The sequence below is a fragment of the Delphinapterus leucas genome, chromosome 16, assembly GCF_059928025.1.
Source record: "Delphinapterus leucas isolate spDelLeu-1000000601 "Yukka" chromosome 16, BTC_Dleu_Yukka2, whole genome shotgun sequence".
Lineage (NCBI taxonomy): Eukaryota > Metazoa > Chordata > Mammalia > Artiodactyla > Monodontidae > Delphinapterus > Delphinapterus leucas.
Genome location: NC_143144.1, coordinates 56,978,522 through 56,995,992, shown reverse-complemented (window position 1 = coordinate 56,995,992; position 17,471 = coordinate 56,978,522). Strand labels below are relative to the sequence as shown.

General features: G+C 44.3%; 2 protein-coding genes across 3 annotated transcripts; one reads left to right on the top strand and one right to left on the bottom strand.

Annotated features, from left to right (window-relative positions):
* The first annotated feature begins 131 nt into the window (after positions 1–131).
* EXOSC1 (exosome component 1) lies at positions 132–7,070 on the top strand. Its single transcript, XM_022569198.2, has 8 exons — positions 132–234; positions 342–457; positions 2,273–2,347; positions 3,835–3,923; positions 4,705–4,738; positions 5,243–5,293; positions 5,423–5,507; positions 5,843–7,070. Exons 1-8 carry the CDS (start codon positions 147–149, stop codon positions 5,947–5,949), a joined length of 645 nt encoding a protein of 214 aa, XP_022424906.2. The 5' UTR covers positions 132–146; the 3' UTR covers positions 5,950–7,070.
* A 2,870-nt stretch (positions 7,071–9,940) lies between these two features.
* PGAM1 (phosphoglycerate mutase 1) lies at positions 9,941–17,101 on the bottom strand. 2 transcript variants are annotated; one of them, XM_089897979.1, is made up of 5 exons: positions 16,848–17,101; positions 12,706–12,980; positions 11,824–12,004; positions 11,542–11,649; positions 10,906–11,033 (listed from the first exon to the last, which is right to left on the bottom strand). In XM_089897979.1, the coding sequence occupies exons 1-4, from the start codon at positions 16,984–16,986 to the stop codon at positions 11,567–11,569; spliced, it is 678 nt and encodes a 225-aa protein (XP_089754105.1). In that variant the 5' UTR covers positions 16,987–17,101; the 3' UTR covers positions 10,906–11,033; positions 11,542–11,566. The 2 variants fall into 2 exon arrangements, with proteins under 2 accessions (XP_022424904.1, XP_089754105.1); XM_022569196.2 differs by lacking the exon at positions 11,542–11,649 and having other exon boundaries at positions 9,941–11,033; positions 16,848–17,090.
* Between the last annotated feature and the right edge of the window lie 370 nt (positions 17,102–17,471).

Genomic DNA, 17,471 nt, shown 5'->3' with positions numbered 1-17,471 from the left:
GCAAGCGCATGCGGGCCGGAGCTCCGCCCCCGGTCTCGTCCCGGGGTAACCTGGGAAATGGAGTTTACATCTCAAGGAGGCGCTCCCTGTGGTCACGTGATAAAGCTCACCAATTGGCACGCTTCTTACTGCGGAATGGCACCTGGATGTTGGCCAATGAGAGGTCGGCTTCATTTTCCTCCGGACTTGGGGCAGGGGCCGTCATGGCGCCACCCGTGAGGTACTGCATCCCCGGTAAGTCAGCGGTGCCCAGAGCGAATCCTGGGCAGGGACGGAGGCAGGAAGGCCCGACGACCAACAGCTTCTGCGGACCCGTGGCTGATGCAGCGTTTTTTCCGCAGGCGAACGTCTGTGTAACTTGGAAGAGGGCAGCCCCGGCAGCGGCACCTACACCCGGCATGGCTACATCTTTTCGTCGCTTGCTGGCTGCCTGATAAAGAGCAGCGAGAACGGCGCGGTAAAGGGGGCGGCTTCCCCTCTTCTCCGTCTCTGCCTTTTTCTTAGGCTGCCTTTGATTTCGCAGCTCTTAGGCTGGGGATCTGCGGGCGCGTCTTCAGTGCCTCGTTCAGTAAAAGAAGTTGGTCTCTTTTAAGTTTTAACAGCTGTGGTCCCCGCTGCCGGGCACTTAGCCATCACAGAACAGTTTTGTTGGTCCGGCTTGGTTGTGTTGCTGACACTCGGGGAAGCAAGTTGGGGGAAGAGTGGAGGCGAGCTCAGCCCTGCAGTGAGCTGAATCCTGTCCGAATGTCGCCTACCTCTCCGACTTTATCTCGCTCCGCTACCCGCGCCTCACCCTCTGCTATCTAGTACTACTGGCTTCTTTCAGTCTCGCCAGTGCGCCACAGAGCCTTTGTACACATGCCGACTGGAACACGCTCCTCTCTTCCTTAGCCTATTCAATTCCTACCTACCCTTCAGATAGCCTCACTAGTATCACTTTCTCAGAGAAGCTGTCCTAGCCACTAGTCGAAAAAAGTTTTGTTTTTGTCTGTTTTGTTGAACACTCACAAAGAGCTGTATTCTTCCCTTTCTAAGCACTTAGCTCAGCATGTAATTAAACACTCAGTTATATCAATAAGTTCCCCATTAGACCCTTCTCCCGTAGACTCCATGAAAGCAGGCCTCACTCCCATAACCTCCGCGCCTAGCACAAGATAAATGCTCAGTAGATGTTTGTTGAATGCATGAGTAATATTATTCTCCCTGGTTCCAGAGGCTGATCCACGATTAGCTCAGGATCAGATAAGCAGTTCTTGAAGGAGCAGCTTAAAGACACGGAGCGTAGTAGAAAGAGGATTCAGAGTTAGAACACTTCAGTATTGACTAAACCTTGATTCTGCTTTAGATAAGAAACTTAAACCCTCTGGTTTTAGGTTCTTCCTCATCTATAAAATGAGAGACTTTTTATTCGATCAATTTGGGAATTTCCTTAGGATTTGAAAGTTTGTTCATTTCATAGCTATACATATAGCTATCTATGGAGCATTTTCATGTGCCAGGCACAGTGCTGACCTCTAGGGATGTTGTAATGAGCCAAATACACATGGTCTCTTATCAGGGGGCACAAACACAAACTGTAAGCAAATATATGCTCGAATGAATGTATGCTTACAAATGTGATTCCTCCTCTGAAAGAATATTACGGGGTACCATGAGAACATGTAATAGGCAAACCCACCCTAGTCAGAAGTGACATTTAACCTGAATCTTTAACCTGAATATTTATATTTATCCTGAATAAAGGATAAATAAGAGTTGAGTGGGTGAGCATAAAGAACAGGTTGAATAGAGATCCTGAGATGGGAAGAAATTTAGTGAATTCATGAAACAAAAAAGGCCAGGAGAGCTGAGGCATAGTGAACAAGGTGCTATTATGTATGCTATTATATAACATTTATTTGGAAATTCTAGCCTGTCCAATAAAATGACAAACAGAAAGAAAGGTATAACTTTGGAGGAAAGAGTCACATTATCCATGATTACAGGCAATATAGTTGTATGCCAAAAAGCTCTAAGAAAATCACCAGAAAACTTAGAACTCGTCTGAAATGATTAGATTATGTCTTCTAGCAGCTTTCTTCCTGTGGCCCCTTGGCCATCCTATAGCCTAAAATGTCTAAGGCTTTCTGCTCTGGGCTGCAAATGAATCTGTAGTCCACCTGCCCTTGTGACCCCAACTGTGGCCCATGGCATTCCTATATTATTCTCAAGCCACAGACACTTTTACCCAAGACTTAGCAAGGATATTTATGTTTTATTGTTCCCTCTGTAGCTTCCTGTCATATCTGTGATGAGAGAAACAGAGTCCCAATTACTGCCAGATGTGGGAGCTATTGTAACCTGTAAGGTAAGTTGGTCCTAACCTCCCTGCTTAGGATACTGTTCAATGCTGAAATAATGATCATTGTAGAGCTGCACTGTTCAATATGGTAACCAGTAGCCACATGTGGCCATTTAAATTTAAATAAATTAAAATTAAACAAAATTTAAAATTTGTTTTCTCACTTCCACTAGGTACATTTCAAGTGCTCAGTAGCCACAGGTGGTTGGTGGCTGCCATATTGGTCAACACAGAATATTTCTATCATCACAGAAAGTTTTACTGAACTATGCTGGTCTGGAGATTTCTAGGATAATGATCAATGAGGTCAAGTTCAAGCTTGCATAGTTCTTTCACAGAGCTGATTCCCTGAGTTTGTAATTTTTTACTTTTGTCTGGGAGACAGGGGCACCAAAGGGTGATAAGGAAGCCCTTTTTTTTTAGTATTTATTTATTTGGTTGTGCCGGGTCTTAGTTGCAACAGGTGGGCTCCTTAGTTGCAGCATGTAGACTCCTTAGTTGCAGCTCGAGGACTCCTTTAGTTGTGGCTTAGCTCCTTAGTTGTGGCAGGCAGGCTCCTTAGTTGTGGCTCACGGGCTCCTTAGTTGCAGCATGCGGGCTTCTTAGTTGTGGCATGCAAACTCTTTGTTGCAGCATGCATGTGGCATCTAGTTCCCCAACCAGGGATTGAACCCAGGCCCCCTGCACTGGGAGCATGGAGTCTCAACCACTACACCACCAGGGAAGTCCCAGAAGGCCCATTTTTGAACAACTGAAGCAAAACTCTTTCTGCAGAGAAACAAAAGATTTGATAAAGTCTTTGAGGGAAAGTACACATTAATGCGATACTGGTCAGTAACTATAATATATCAGTACTCCCTGCCCATCCCCACTCTCTGCCAGTTAAATTAACTTGCAGCTCTTAGTTTTTCTCTATAAATTTCTCCAGCAGAAAATCTATGTGGGGATTCCCTGGCGATCCAGTGGTTAGGACTCCGAGCTTTCACTGCTGAGGGCGTGGGTTCAATCCCTGGTCAGGTAGCTAAGATCCCGCAAGCTGCGAAGCGTGGCCAAATTTAAAAAAAAACAGAAAGGGAGAGAGAATGTATGTGTTATTTTGAAAATAACTGGAGAGGCAGTGATCTAAATATTATGCAGCTGCTGAAATGGAGACTTAAATTCTGTTCACACTACAGGGCTCATAGTAAGATCTGTTAAAGGTCTAGCTAGATTTGCTATATACTATAAATACCCTTGTGTATTTATGTTAGACTTGTATATTTTTCAAAACCTATTCCATCTTATTTGATTTCCACAGTAACTCTATTAAGTGGCCAGAGTGGCTTTTATTCCACTTTACAAATATGACTTATACAGGGATAAGTAGGAGTTAACTTGTCTTAAATTCTATACTTAGTAGGGTTGCTTGGACCAAAATCCTAGTTTATTCCCTCCTCCTTCAGCTGCCAACGACTAATACTCACTCTAGTGCTGCTCTTTTCTCTATTGCACAGGTCTCTAGCATCAATTCACGCTTTGCCAAAGTACACATCCTATATGTGGGGTCCACACCACTTAAGAACTCTTTTCGAGGAACTATCCGGTAAGAAGTATTTTTGTCTTCATATTTGCCTCAGCACCTGGAATGAGATTAGGATAGAATGGGAGCCTGGAATTTTTAGGAACAATTACATTCTCTATTCCTGCCCATTTCTCTCTTCCTTTGTGCTTTGATTCTCCCCAGGTAGTAGCCAAAGAAAACGTTAAAACATGTGAGTTAGGACAAAAGGAAAATATTAATGAGATAGGGCTTTAAATAAAACAAAAAGGGTTGAGCTAAGCTGGAGATTAGCATTGTAGGGATGATTCATATCAAACAAAGTAGAAAGCATTTTAGGAAGTACCTTTCTTGAATTTAATATCAATTAAACCCAAGGACTGTAAAACAATAAAAAGGGTAGTGGGTGAAATGGTAAATTTTTTTCCTGTGGGTTCTTGAGAAGGGACAAACAATTCTCGTGAGCTAGATAATTTAACATCTGAGGCTCTTTCCACCCTCAGGATTCTGTGTTGTTCTGTGGTGCTTCTGTTCAAGCTCTCCTAAGGCAGTGAAGTTCCTTATCCTTCCCTGCTAAATCTGATCCACTTTTCTGTAGTGGGAGGTATTGATACTGCTGCTCTGTGTGATCCAAGAATGGGAAATGTGGTTTTCTCCTCCAGGAGAGGACTGGGGATACATCTTCACCCTGCTCCTCTGGGTGGCCGCTGGGTCCCCATTAGGACTTGTTCTCTCTGCTGTTGTAGCTCTTTGTCTGCCAGGAGTCTGCAGGATAATTCTTTCTCACAGATAATTAACCTTTCTGTTAATTCTTTTTTCTTTATAGCAAGGAAGACGTCCGAGCTACTGAAAAAGACAAGGTTTGTTGGTTGGTTCTTTTTTTTTTTCATGGCTTTAGGAATCTCAATCCTTTTAAATTATTCCAGTGAATTTGAAAAGTCTATGGAAATGTGGAGTCCAAGGAATTTTAAGGTGTTCCCTTCTGGAAGGTGTGGAATTCACTTCACTGTCCCTTTCCTCTTCATATCATTTTTGTTCACTTTGTTGACCAGAGGGGGGCTAGTTTACTCTTTGCCTTTGAAGCCACGTATTTATTCATTGCTGTTTCCTCAGACTTACTCTGGAGCCTTTCAGAGCAACCATAGTACTTTTGTCCAAGTCAGATTCCTGATTAGGTTACTGAGTTCAAAATCTTTCATTTATGTGATGATGCCACAGAAACAATAAAAGTTGTTGATTGACTTGAGTAGTGATGCCTTCTACCCTCTGAGATTAGAAGTTGACTGGTTCTGCCAGGGGTGTTAATAGTTTCATGTAGACCTGATTCGGAGCTTTCACTTAACACTTCTGTTCTTTCTTTACAGGTTGAAATTTATAAGAGTTTCCGCCCAGGGGACATTGTCTTGGCCAAAGTGGTATCCTTTATTCCCCTCAGACTTGTGGTCCTTTGTCAAAAGAAGAAATGGAAGTAGAGAAACCACTCAAGTGGCTATGGGAGGGATGGCTTATAACTCTGTTTTCCTTTACCAGTGTGGTGTGACTAGATCTCCCTAGGCGATGCACAGTCCAACTACCTCCTAACCACTGCTGAAAATGAGCTGGGAGTGGTGGTGGCCCACAGTGAATCGGGTGAGTTTGTCCATGCTTCCACATGCTTACCTTTACCTGGGAGCTAGGGTTTGGGATTAGTCCATTGTTTTCCCTCATTTCCCTTGTTTTTTAATTATCTAAAAAGCAATACTAGTGTAGATACTTACTACTGAGATTAGAATGATTCTCCTTATATAATCTAAGGAAAAGAGGCACTCACTCCATAAATCAGTGGAATAAACAAGGTTTTTTTCTGTATGAGGTGAGGTTCACTAGGCAGCTTGGTGACACTTCAGTTCATATCCAGCTGAAAAGAGAAGGGTCTCAAGCAAATATTTGGGGTCCCATCTCCAACTCCACCTTTTCCCTTCCAGGTGTCCAGATGGTTCCCATCAGCTGGTGCGAGATGCAGTGCCCTAAGACCCACACTAAAGAATTCCGGAAAGTGGCCCGAGTACAGCCTGAATTCTTACAGACCTAAGAAGCCACACTTTACCCCATGCATAGGAGTAAGCTCTTTCCAAGAGTACATGTGTGAAAGTGACATCAGGGTGCCGTTGTCTTCATTCAGGCACCTGGGGCTGGCCAGCAGCCACCTCTAGAAAAATCTTACTCTATAGGCAAAACATTTTTCCTGTGAATCGTTCAGTGGATTTTATCCTCTTGAGTGATAAATTTCTCTTTTGGAGGCACCAGCAAACCAACTGTATGATGGTGGAAATAGCCTGTTCTTTCTGACAGTCTTATAAATATGTATTTTTTGCTGTGAAAAAGAAAACATTTTTACGAAAAGAATTTTATGGTTTCTATTATATTGAGTAGGGAAAAGAATCTAAACAGTGTCATGACATTTAGAGCAGGGTCTTGCCTGGTGGCACCGATTAACAGACATGTGTTATGTGCTTTCTTGCTCTAGACAATGCCTAATTGCCAATCTTTTTTGTATATTCTGTTGTACATACTTTTGCTTATTGAGTACTTGTTATGTGTCAGGCACTAGGTTAAGTACTTTATATACATTCCCTCATTTAGAGAGATTATGGTTTAGTGAAAATTATGGGACACATGTGGTGATTCAGGTAGCATGCTAGTAATTCTGAAAGTAATTTGGTAAACAAAGCATTACTGATACAGTAGATACTCCAGGAAATGTTAAATCTGAATTGAAAAGAGGTACAGAACACTATCATGTGAAGTGGCCAGGAAAGGATTTGTAACATGAAGTGAAAGGAATTAAAGAACTAAGATAAGTGAGGTGAAGATATTCAGAGCAGAGAGAGAAGCCCAAGCAAAGTGCAGAATCAGGAATGTACACACAAGCTTGAGGACAAGCAAAGGATGAGGGTAAGCATGGGGAGGTTGCAGAGAGAATGAAAGGAGAGATGAATTATGTCACTTCTTGAGATGTTATTAGGGAGCCCATGTCTTCTCTGTGAAGTGAGAATGGTTGGGGTAAGGTTTGGAGTCATCCCACCTGGGTTTGTGTCCTCTCGTTGCCTTAAGCCGGGTTATACGTTGTTTTGTTTTTTTTAATTGAAATTTTTATTGACATAATTGTAAGTAATTGCAGTTTTAAGAAATAATACAGAGATCCCTTATGCACTTTTTCCAGTTTCCGCCAGTGGTGACATTTTGCAAAATAATAATATGCTGTACTATAACAATCAGGATGTTGAACTGACACTTGAGCAGATTATTTTTATTTCTTTAAGTCCGTTTCCTCATCTGGAATAGCATGACCTCATAGGATTATTATGAGGAAATGTATAAAAGTGGTTAGTACACGCCAATATTACTGTGATATATTATTGTTATTATATAACTGATTGCCTTCTATCAGGTATCTACTAAATGCCAGGACTTAATGCTCGATACTTCAGTGTAGTTCGTATTGATATAATCAGCCTCCTATTGATAGATATTTTTAAACTTTTTTTCTTTTACAGTGCTGCAGGGAAAATCCCTATACCATATATCTTTGTGCATGCCTATGATTCTTTTGCAAAACAGATTCCTAGCAGTATAATGCTGAGTAAAAGAATATGCACATTTAAATTTTTGGTTAGATTCTCCCTTATTGCCTTGCAGAAAGATGCTACCAATTGATTTTCTCAACAGTGTTAGCCATTTTACTTACGTTATCTCTGAACTTCACAGTGACCCGGAAAAGTAGCAATTATTTCCACATGTTACAGATAAGTAAACTAAGGCTTAGAAAAATTAATAAATCTCACAGACATCAAGAGGCAGAACAGTGTTCAAACTCAGATCTGTTTTCCTGTAAAGCCTGGGCCCTTCCTTCTGTACCATGGTGCCTCATTTTTCCAAGTATTGAACAGAAACCTCAGGCATGCAATTAGAGGCTCTCCAAATTGACATTGGTTAATTAATTATAAGTGCTTGTTGGACATCATTCATTCATTATATAAATATATTTGAGCAACTCCTCTGCCCACCACTGCTCCAGGAACTAGGGAGTAAAGCAGTGAACATGATAGAATCCTTTCCTTGTGGAGCTTACATTTCTAGTGGGGGGGGACCATTGGTGGGAGGGGAGACAAATGAAAAGTAAACAAATACAGAAATGTTATAATTTCAAACAGTAATTTTAAAAAGTGTCATAAAGAAGAACATTTGAAACAACTGGGTAATGGCCTTCTGATTTGCTGCGAACCAGGTTAGATTTTCTCACCCTTAACCATGCAATATTGTATTACATGTTTGTTAGTTGTGTGCGTGTCTCCCCTACTTACCTTAGCTTTAAGGGCAGCATGCTGTCTTCTCTATCTTCAAATCTCCAGTACCTGGTACTGTGATTAACACGTAGCAAACGCTCAATAAAAATTTTTTGAGTGTACTCATAGCTGACTGAATAGCATGCCCAAACAGTGATTGATATGTAGTAATGGTGATATTTGTTAATCTAGAGACAGGGAGGATATACTTTCTGTGCCTTGGAAAAGTGGTTCTCAGCCTGGGTTAGGTGAACTTCAAAATTGCCTGTAAGTGGTAAAGGGGTAGCAGGGGGAGTGCAGGGGAAAAAAAAGACTGCAGGTGCCCTAGCTCTGCTCACGAATCTCATGGTTGAACCTGTGGGTGTTAAGGGTTTGTTCAGCTCCACAGGTGATTCTGATGTGCTACTCTGGCTAAGAAACACTGTCTTGGAGGGATAGTAGTAGTTGGCCTCCTAGCCATAATGGTAAATGAGGATGGCTTTCTGTTATTTTCCTGCCCATAAGGCAGGAGTTCTAGCCAGGAGTCTAAGTTGCAAGGAATGGAGACTGCTGTAAACTCAAGTGATGTCAGGACATAGAGTAGTAGTAATCAAAGCTGATCCAGCCTGATTTGGGTGAAGAGCACTTGACCAAACAAAATTACCAACTTCTGGTCTAAGATTCAGTACAAGCTAAGTAAACTAACATCCCACCAGGCTACTGGAGACTTAAATTACTAAAGGTCTTCCTAGGATTAATGTGTAGATCAAATAAAAAACTAAACTTGAAAAGCAAGATGCTTAAAAGTACTTAAATTTTAGAATAAGAATCTTTGATTTAGCTGCAGTAACATTCATCTGGGTTCCAGTACTTAGTAGTGTACCTTCTGGCAAGTTTCCGTTATCGTTTTCAGCATGTTTCCCCTTCTGTAAACTGGGGATGCCAGCCCTTTCAGAGGTTGTCAAGATTGGAGATTATGTAGGTAACGTACTCACCCAATGGCTAGCATAGAGGCACTTCATAGAGCTTTATAGATGGTGTTACTTGCTCCTACTAGAAGAGAAAGGCATTATGGGCTTTCTCATGTTCCAGTGATCTTTTCAAAGGCCTTAGAGAAAAGGTAAATGTGAGTAGTGCCCCTTCCCTATTACGTATATAATTAGTCGGCCCTCCCTATTCATGGATGTGAAACCTGTGAATACGGAGGGCCAACTGTACTAGTTTTACATAAGGCACTTTAGCTTCTGTTAATTTTGGTATCCACAGGAGTCCTGGAACCAGTCCCCCACTGCAGATACCAAGGGATGACTGTATATCCCTTTTCTCCTGCATGTGTAACTTTTGAGGATGTTAATTAGTTGACTGATAGGGTTAAAATTTTAGGGGCCAAAAAGAAAGATGTGAATCAAGTTTAAAAGTTACTAACAAAAAAAGGGTTGGCTTTTTTAAGTCTAGTAAACAAGCATTTACCTTACTCTAAAGAGGGCATAATAGTTTCAGAATTTGATTTTCCAGTGTTCGGTAACCAGCACCACTGAGCAAGAGCTGTAGAGAGGCAACAGGAATACAGAGTTCAGCTCTCCAACACTGAAAACCCAATGAGATACATGATACTTGGACCAGGCTATGTAAAGTTGTGACTGGTTGTCCTAAAAGCTCTTAATCTGTCATACAAGGATTTGGGTAATGAGAGACATTTCAAGTTGAATGTTTGAGTTGATTTCCTCAGATAAGACATACCACACATGACACAGAAAATATTGCACATCACTCCTTTATCATACTGACCTGGAAAAAAGATTTACTACAGTTATGCTCAAATGAGTACTGGGCCTAAGTGGTGGGCCAAGCAACTGGAACATGATTCAGAAATCAGGCACAGTGAAAGACACACTTGGATGTGATCAAGAGGCATTCCGCTGCCATAAAACAATAAGGCGGGGGAGGGATTCTAAAACACACAGCAGGATGAGCTCCTACACCTTAGAAGTCAAGAAGCTTATCCCATGACGGTGTAAGGAATGGCTCATTTTCTGATGACCACATGTGGGAATATTTCAACCGCCACTAGAAACCCCAGAAGGGTTTTTTTTTAATTTATTTATATATACATATAAATTTTTCTTTTGTAAAAGTAAATGCAACACATAAACATTCAGCATTGATCCCAATCTTCTGGAGTCAGGGAGGAAGTGTTTGATTGAATCACCATGCAGGTTACGTTCATCTCCACTGGCATGACTAGAGCCCCCAGCCACCTGAACACAACAGTGCCCGGCTAGCCTCTGGGAACACAAATAGGCACTCTTGCTTCTCCTCATTGGTCACACCTTGGCATGGTTCCTCCCTATCCCCTACTCAAGCAGGTCCTTAGTAATAAACAAACCACTAGCAACGCCCCGCCCCAGTTACTACCTCTCAACGCTCTTGGATAAGTCTTCCCTTGGCTTGGACTGAGGACCATGTCCCAGAGGTGCCATTCTGACTAGACTGTATGAAGGGAGTGGGTGCAAGAGAGAAAATGGCTAAAATGAAATTGGGAGCCACTGCTCCCCATCCGCAGCTACAGCTTAAGATGCCTACAGATGTCGTCAGTGTGACGTGTGCAGGGGAGAGGTGCAGAGGAATGGATGGGCTTGGGAGGAAGGGTAATCCTTGGGAAAGTAATCTGCTGCTCGACCTCACTTCTTGGCCTTGCCCTGGGCAGCCACAGCCTCCATGGCTTTACGCACGGTCTCTTCATCACCCAGGAACTGCATTGGCTTGATGGGCTTCAAGTTCTTGTCCAATTCGTAGACAATGGGAATGCCAGTCGGCAGGTTCAGCTCCATGATAGCCTCCTCGGAGAGACCTGAAAATACACCCCGCTATGATCAGTCAAGCAAGATATGAATCCACAGACCTCTCCAGCGTTGCTATTCATTCTCCAGGTGGGGAAACAGGTCCTCCAAGGACTTTCGTAGGAATTAAAACAAGACAACCTTTCTGGTATTTGTCATAACAGTAATGATCTGTGTTATAGTAGATCGCTCACCCAAGGAATGCCCCCGTAACTTATTTCTCAGTCACTGAAAAGCAAGAAAAAAGGATGAAAGGTATGTCTCCCAAAGTGAGATCTGGAAGCCCATAGTAAAGCAGGACTATACATATCTCAAATGTCCTATGTAGTCCATCCAGGCTGCCAAAACTCAGCACATCTGGGCCTCTAGGCCCTTGGGTGAAACAATTTAAGATGCAAATTGAGATTCATCTGTGGAGTTGAACCAGGTTGTGATTAAGAAGGATTTTTATCAGCAGTTTCGACTGGTAATCCTAGTCTAGAGGTGGGCATCTCAAACTTCCATGTGTATCTGAATTACCTGGGTGACAGATGCACCTTCTCCATCAGGTCTGAAGTGGGGCCTGAGGTTCCGCATGTGTAATAAGCACCCAGTGGGGTCCGGCCACCTCTGTTTCTACAGAGGATGCTTTGAGAGACAAGGATAGAGAGTGTGTTTCAACTAGGAGACAATCTGGACTGTCTCTAAGGCTAGCAACATGTCCAGCCCTTTCCTGAAGGTCTCCTTCGTACTAAATAAGTCCAGATTAGTGACAGTTCTGCTTTAGCCCTCTTTGAGGGCCCCTCTGAAAAACGTACATACCCTCCAGATGCTTGACGATGCCCCGAAGGCTGTTGCCATGGGCTGCAATCAGTACTCGTTTCCCCTCCTTGATCTGGGGAACTATTTCTTCATTCCAAAAGGGCAGAGCTCTGGCAATAGTGTCCTTCAGACTCTCACAGGAGGGCAGCTGATCTTCAGTGAGGTCTGCATACCTACGATCCTAAACAACAAAAAATCCAAGCGTATCAGTTATTACCAGTTGCATCCATTCTGCCTATTTCTCATCCCCTGAAGGATCAAAGTGATGGGTGAAAGTCTCTCACCAGGGCACTGAGAGCTTGGGAAAGGGGATAATTATTATCCTGCCCCTCCCTCCCCCATTACCCTCCATAGGGAAGACTGACAGTTCAAAAGAAACATAACTTAGGAAAGGAGAAAAAAAAAGGTAGGCTACAAGGCTCTAACCAATTCACTTTATCTTGCAATTGGCTTAGGAAGGCCCTATCAGCTATGGATGGGTTTTTTTAAAACATGGCAGTAGATGTAAAAAAGATATATTCTTTTTAGATAAACAACATAAACTCTTAACTAAATCTTTTAACAAGTGGAGGTCATTCCTTGGAGAAAGGGGATTACAATTAACTATTTTAGGGAATTCCCTGGTGGTCCAGTGGTTGGGACTCTGTGCTTTCACTGCCGAGGGCCCAGGTTTGATCCCTGGCTGGGGAACTAAGATCCCACAAACCCCACAGCCAAAAAAAAGAAAAAAAAAGAAAGAAAAGAAAAAAACAAGTAACTATTTTATCATAAATTAGAAACTCAGTGGGTCTAGGCAGACCCTAATAAAAGCTAAAAGAGTGAAGCCCAGATTCTAACACCCTGGTCCTGGGTGGAGCGAGCCAAACCTCCATTTGTCCATACCTTACTGATGTTGCTATAGAAGGGATGGTCGGGCTCCATCGGAGGTGGTGGGACATCATAGGAGCGCCTCCAGATCTTTACCTGGGCCTCACCGTGCTTGGCAGCAGTTTCTGCCTTATTGAGGCCAGTCAGACCCCCATAGTGTCGCTCATTAAGGCGCCAAGTCCTCACCACTGGCAGCCACATCTGGTCAATGGCATCCAGCACTGTCCAGAGGGTCCGAATTGCTCTCTTCTGCACTGAGGTGAAGCAGATGTCAAACTCATAGCCGGCATCTGGAAATTATAAGTTCAAAGTGATAAGCTAATCAGGTCCACTCTAGAGCAAGAATTCTCTTTCTTTCTTTTTGGCCGCACCATGTGGCTTGTGGGATCTTAGTTCCCCAACCAGGGATTCAACCCGGACCCTCGGCAGTGAGAGTTGTAACCAGTGGACCACCAGGGAATTCCCTAGAGCCAGAATTTTCTTACATATAAATTTCATCACGTACAGACAACCCAAATGAAAATTATTTGACTAAATATTTTATTTTGTACACCCTAGCAGGAAAAACAATATTCTGCCTTCGGGGAAGATAAAATTTGTTGATTTATGTTGCAGTTGACAATATACTTCCCAGTGGTTCCCCAATAATTCATCTAACCCAAGGCCCAAATGTACTGTCAACCAGCTAACCTGAGATCTGGGCTACTTTTCCTAATCCCCAGAGTGCTGTGCTTAAGCACACTTTAAGAATTTATTTGCTTTAATTCTTTCAAGGTAAGGATTCAAAAAACTTGGAATCTTTTAATAAATATAATAGCTAATACTTATAGAGAGCTTACCATCTGTCAGGCACTGGACTGAGTACTTTGTATGTGTTTTATTTAGTCTTCGTAACAATCCTATAAGGTTACATCATTACAACCCATCTTACCAGGTGAAAATAGAAACTAGAGGAGTTAAGCAAACTATCCGAGCTCACAGCTATTACACAAAAGAGATTAAAACCCAGGTTGTATGACTCTAAAATCTAACTCACAGGGGACTTCCCTGGTGGCGTGGTGGTTAAGAATCCACCTGCCAAGGTAGGGGAAACGGGTTCGAGCCCTCATCTGGGAACATCCCACATGCAGCGGAGCAGCTAAGCCCACGAGCTACAACTACCAAACCTGCACTCTAAAGCCCGCGAGCCGCAACTGCAAAGCCCACGTGCTGCAACTACTGAAGCCCGTGCGCCTAGAGCCCGTGCTCTGCAACAAGAGAAGCCTGTGCACCGCAGCAAAAAGTTAGCCCCCGCTCGCCACAACTAAATAAAGCCTGAGCCCAGCAACGAAGACTCAACGCAGCCAAAAATAAATAAATACATCAATAAATTTATTTTTAAAAAATCTAACTCATAACCACCACCTCTAGCTATCTCCATAGTTTGCTAATTTCTAAGGATCCTGATGTTTGTATTTTAGTTAGAACTGTCACTTCTGATTGATAATTATTAACATCCTTCAGTCCTCTCTAACCTCTGGTCTAGGAGAAATGGGATTTTGAACTCTCAACAATCAGGACACAGCAAGAGCTCTTAGAGGATGCTGATAAAACTAGTTTGTTGCATGAAATTATACCTTCCCTAGAGTATGGAAATCACATCACAACCTCTTCATCCACAGTTCCTTTCTGCTATCGTCAAATTACCTCACTACCCAGGGAATATAATCTACCTACGTCAATTGTTAAACCAAGTTTAAGAGGAGCCACTCATTGGAGAAAGAGCAAATGCTGTGCACTGTCTGATGCATTTGTAAATGGACCTCTCCTCCATACACAGCGGTTACTGAGGGGTGGTATCAAGTTATATTGGCCCAACCAGTGAGTTACAACTATTTGTCTTCATGTTTCACAAACGATTATTCTCCCTCCCACTTTAATGGGGAGATGGCCCTTTCCTTAAGTAGTGGACCAGGAAAACATTCCTGTTTTCTTCCATGAGGCTACAAGGCCCTCTTTGAAATTCAGCACAAACTTTCCTGCGCATTGCCTCATGTTGAGGTGGCCAACAGTAATTAACGAAATGTGAAGTGAATTTTCCTGCCAGCGTTCAACTGAGAATAAGGCCAGTAAGAACTACACTGATGGGGGAAGGGAGAATTAATCACCAAGAAACTCACCACAACCCACAAGGGAAAAGACACAGATTTCATCACTAAGGCTCACTGACAAGTGCGAGTAGACTCACTTACCATCCCCTCCCTAATCTTATGGGGAGGAATGGCTCCCCAATAAAAGGGAGTCACTGGGAATTGAGTATCCACAGTGCAAGCCTCAGCTCCCATGCTGAAAAGCTATTGGTTGTTTCACTGCATTTTCCACTTGCAATGGAGTGCTGCACATTGGATACACAAGTCAGTCCCCGAGGAAAAGAGCAGTTCCCCTTACAAATCTTAACAGAGAACTCTAAATCCTCTTCCTTCAACTTGGCCATCAAACAAAAGCATAGTCTAGGCCACTCCCAGGGATGGGGTTAGCTGGTGTTGTGCAGTGTGGACTCCATCCGCCCCCCAGGAGCAAGACGGCATGGGAAAACTCAGTTCTTAGTAGCTTCCTCCTGAAATCATTCAAGATTTTATAAACCCTACAATACTTAAAGCCCTGGTGAATTTAATGTTATTTTAGGTCTTTTACAGTATTAGGTTATTCATATGGTCTTCATCATTCAGTTTTCGCTTTTGGTCTTTCACTTTTTATTTCATCATCTGTGATGCCCCTAAACAGTTATTAAAATTTTAAATGGGATTTCTTTTGAAACTAATGCTACTAACATTTACTTAAAAACTGAAATAGGGTCTGTTATTTTAAGATATCACAAGTTAAGGCATTTGATCAGTCTTTAGAGGACAGCTGCAATTTGGTTTGTCCTAGGCTAGTCATCAGGAAACCACCACAGACCCATACAGTTCCTCCTGCCAGACAGCAGGAGAGAAAATGGCCTCCTTTACCAGCACTTTCCCTATCCTGGCCTCTCCTAACCGGTATGAGGTCACACCAGGCCACCCCAAAGTATTCACACACATCCCCAGCAGGATTACATTTCCCATACTTTCCGAACCTTTGCTTCATTTCTAAAGCTAGAGAGAGCAAACTGGGGCCAAATACCTGATTCACATCAGCCAGGAATCAGTGACCCTTTTAATGGCTGCTGCTTTGTCCAGAGGTTAAAAGGGAGCAGGGAAGGATTGGTGGAAGCACCTCCTCGGTCCAGAGACGCTTTGAATTGCTGGCAGCAGGGAATGCTTCCTTATTAGCGCTTCAAAATCACAAAGAGCTGTCTGCCAGCGGGGGCAAGCCTGGGTAAGCCAGCTTATCTCATTGCCACTTCCACCTTTGCCCATAACAGCCTACCAGTTCCTCGCACTTACCCGGTACTCAACCCCAGAACAGAGGCCAGGGTGGCAGACTAGGAATAAGATGTGACCTTGGACAAGTCATCTTTCCAATCCTCACTTTCCCAACTAGAAAAGAGGGCCAGGGAGGGATGGGAAGGAGGGGAATAAAACCTGTATAATTTATAGGGCTGTGAAGAGGATCTACTCAAATCATTCATTTACTCAATTACATTTGTGGACGCATTCTGGACACAGGATTTGCGGAATGCTGGTAAACAGCATTCTACACAAGCACGTGGATGTCTTTGTACCTAGAACCCTGCTGGTTGACCCCCGCCCCTCCCCGGCCCCGGGGGCCGCGTCACTCCCCCGCAGCGGGGAGAAGCATGTGGCCTGCCGCTTCACCAGGATCCCCAGCATCCTCTTGAGTAGGCTTGATTATAGCTGCTGGAAGACACCGGGCATCCCATTTAGCAACCCGTCCCCGAGTTACTAAGTGCTCGGACTAGGAAAAAGGGGACTTTCTCAAGGCTGTGTCGTGGAGAGCGCAGTAAGCTGCGGGGCTACCGCCCGGGTCCTCTTCCTGGCACTGCCCCTCACACTCCGCTGGGTGACCTTGAGCAAGTGGGTCCCCCACCCTGGGCCCATTTTTTCAACTGTAAAATAAACTGTTGGAGAGAAGGGGCTCACCGAGGGGGCGCGGGGGCGGCCAAGCGGCCCTCACCCAGCGGCGCCTGCCCGAGCCTTCGCAGCCCCCACCCACTGCCCCGGCCCTCTCCGCACCTCGCAGCGCCTGCCCACCGCGCTTCGCCTCCTCGTGCCCGGCCGGGCTCAGGTCGGCGTCGTACCAGCCGCTGAAGCGATTCTCCAGGTTCCACGCGCTCTCGCCGTGCCGGATCAGCACCAGCTTGTAGGCGGCCATGGCTGCGGCTCGGGGTGCGGCGCAGACTGAGGCTCAGCGAGATTCCGGAGTCGCGGCCTTACCCCGGCCGCGCCTGCGCGCTCGCCCTCCACCGGCCCGCTCCCGCTCACTTGCTCGGCCAAATCTTTCCACTGGCTCGGGGCCGTCCTCCGCCCGCCGGATGTACGCATGCGCCCCGTGCGGACGCTGCAGCCGCCAGGGGGAGGGGGCGCCCTCCAGGACGCCAGGGCGCATGCGGCCTCCGTCGTCGGCCCCGTGTCCGCCGAGGTAGTCACGGAGCGCACGTAAGCGCCGAAGGGAGGTGGGACCTTCGGGCTGTTCCCGGTTGTGCCCGCTGGCCGGAGTGTGGTCGTATTGCCGTTATTCATAAGCCCTTCGTTGTAATCAAATGGTCTTTTATCATTTGAATCGCGCTTGGCTCGGCCAGGTCACACTTTCCCATCCGTACGCAGCGTGTGATTCACACACCTGTGTTCCAATCTTCA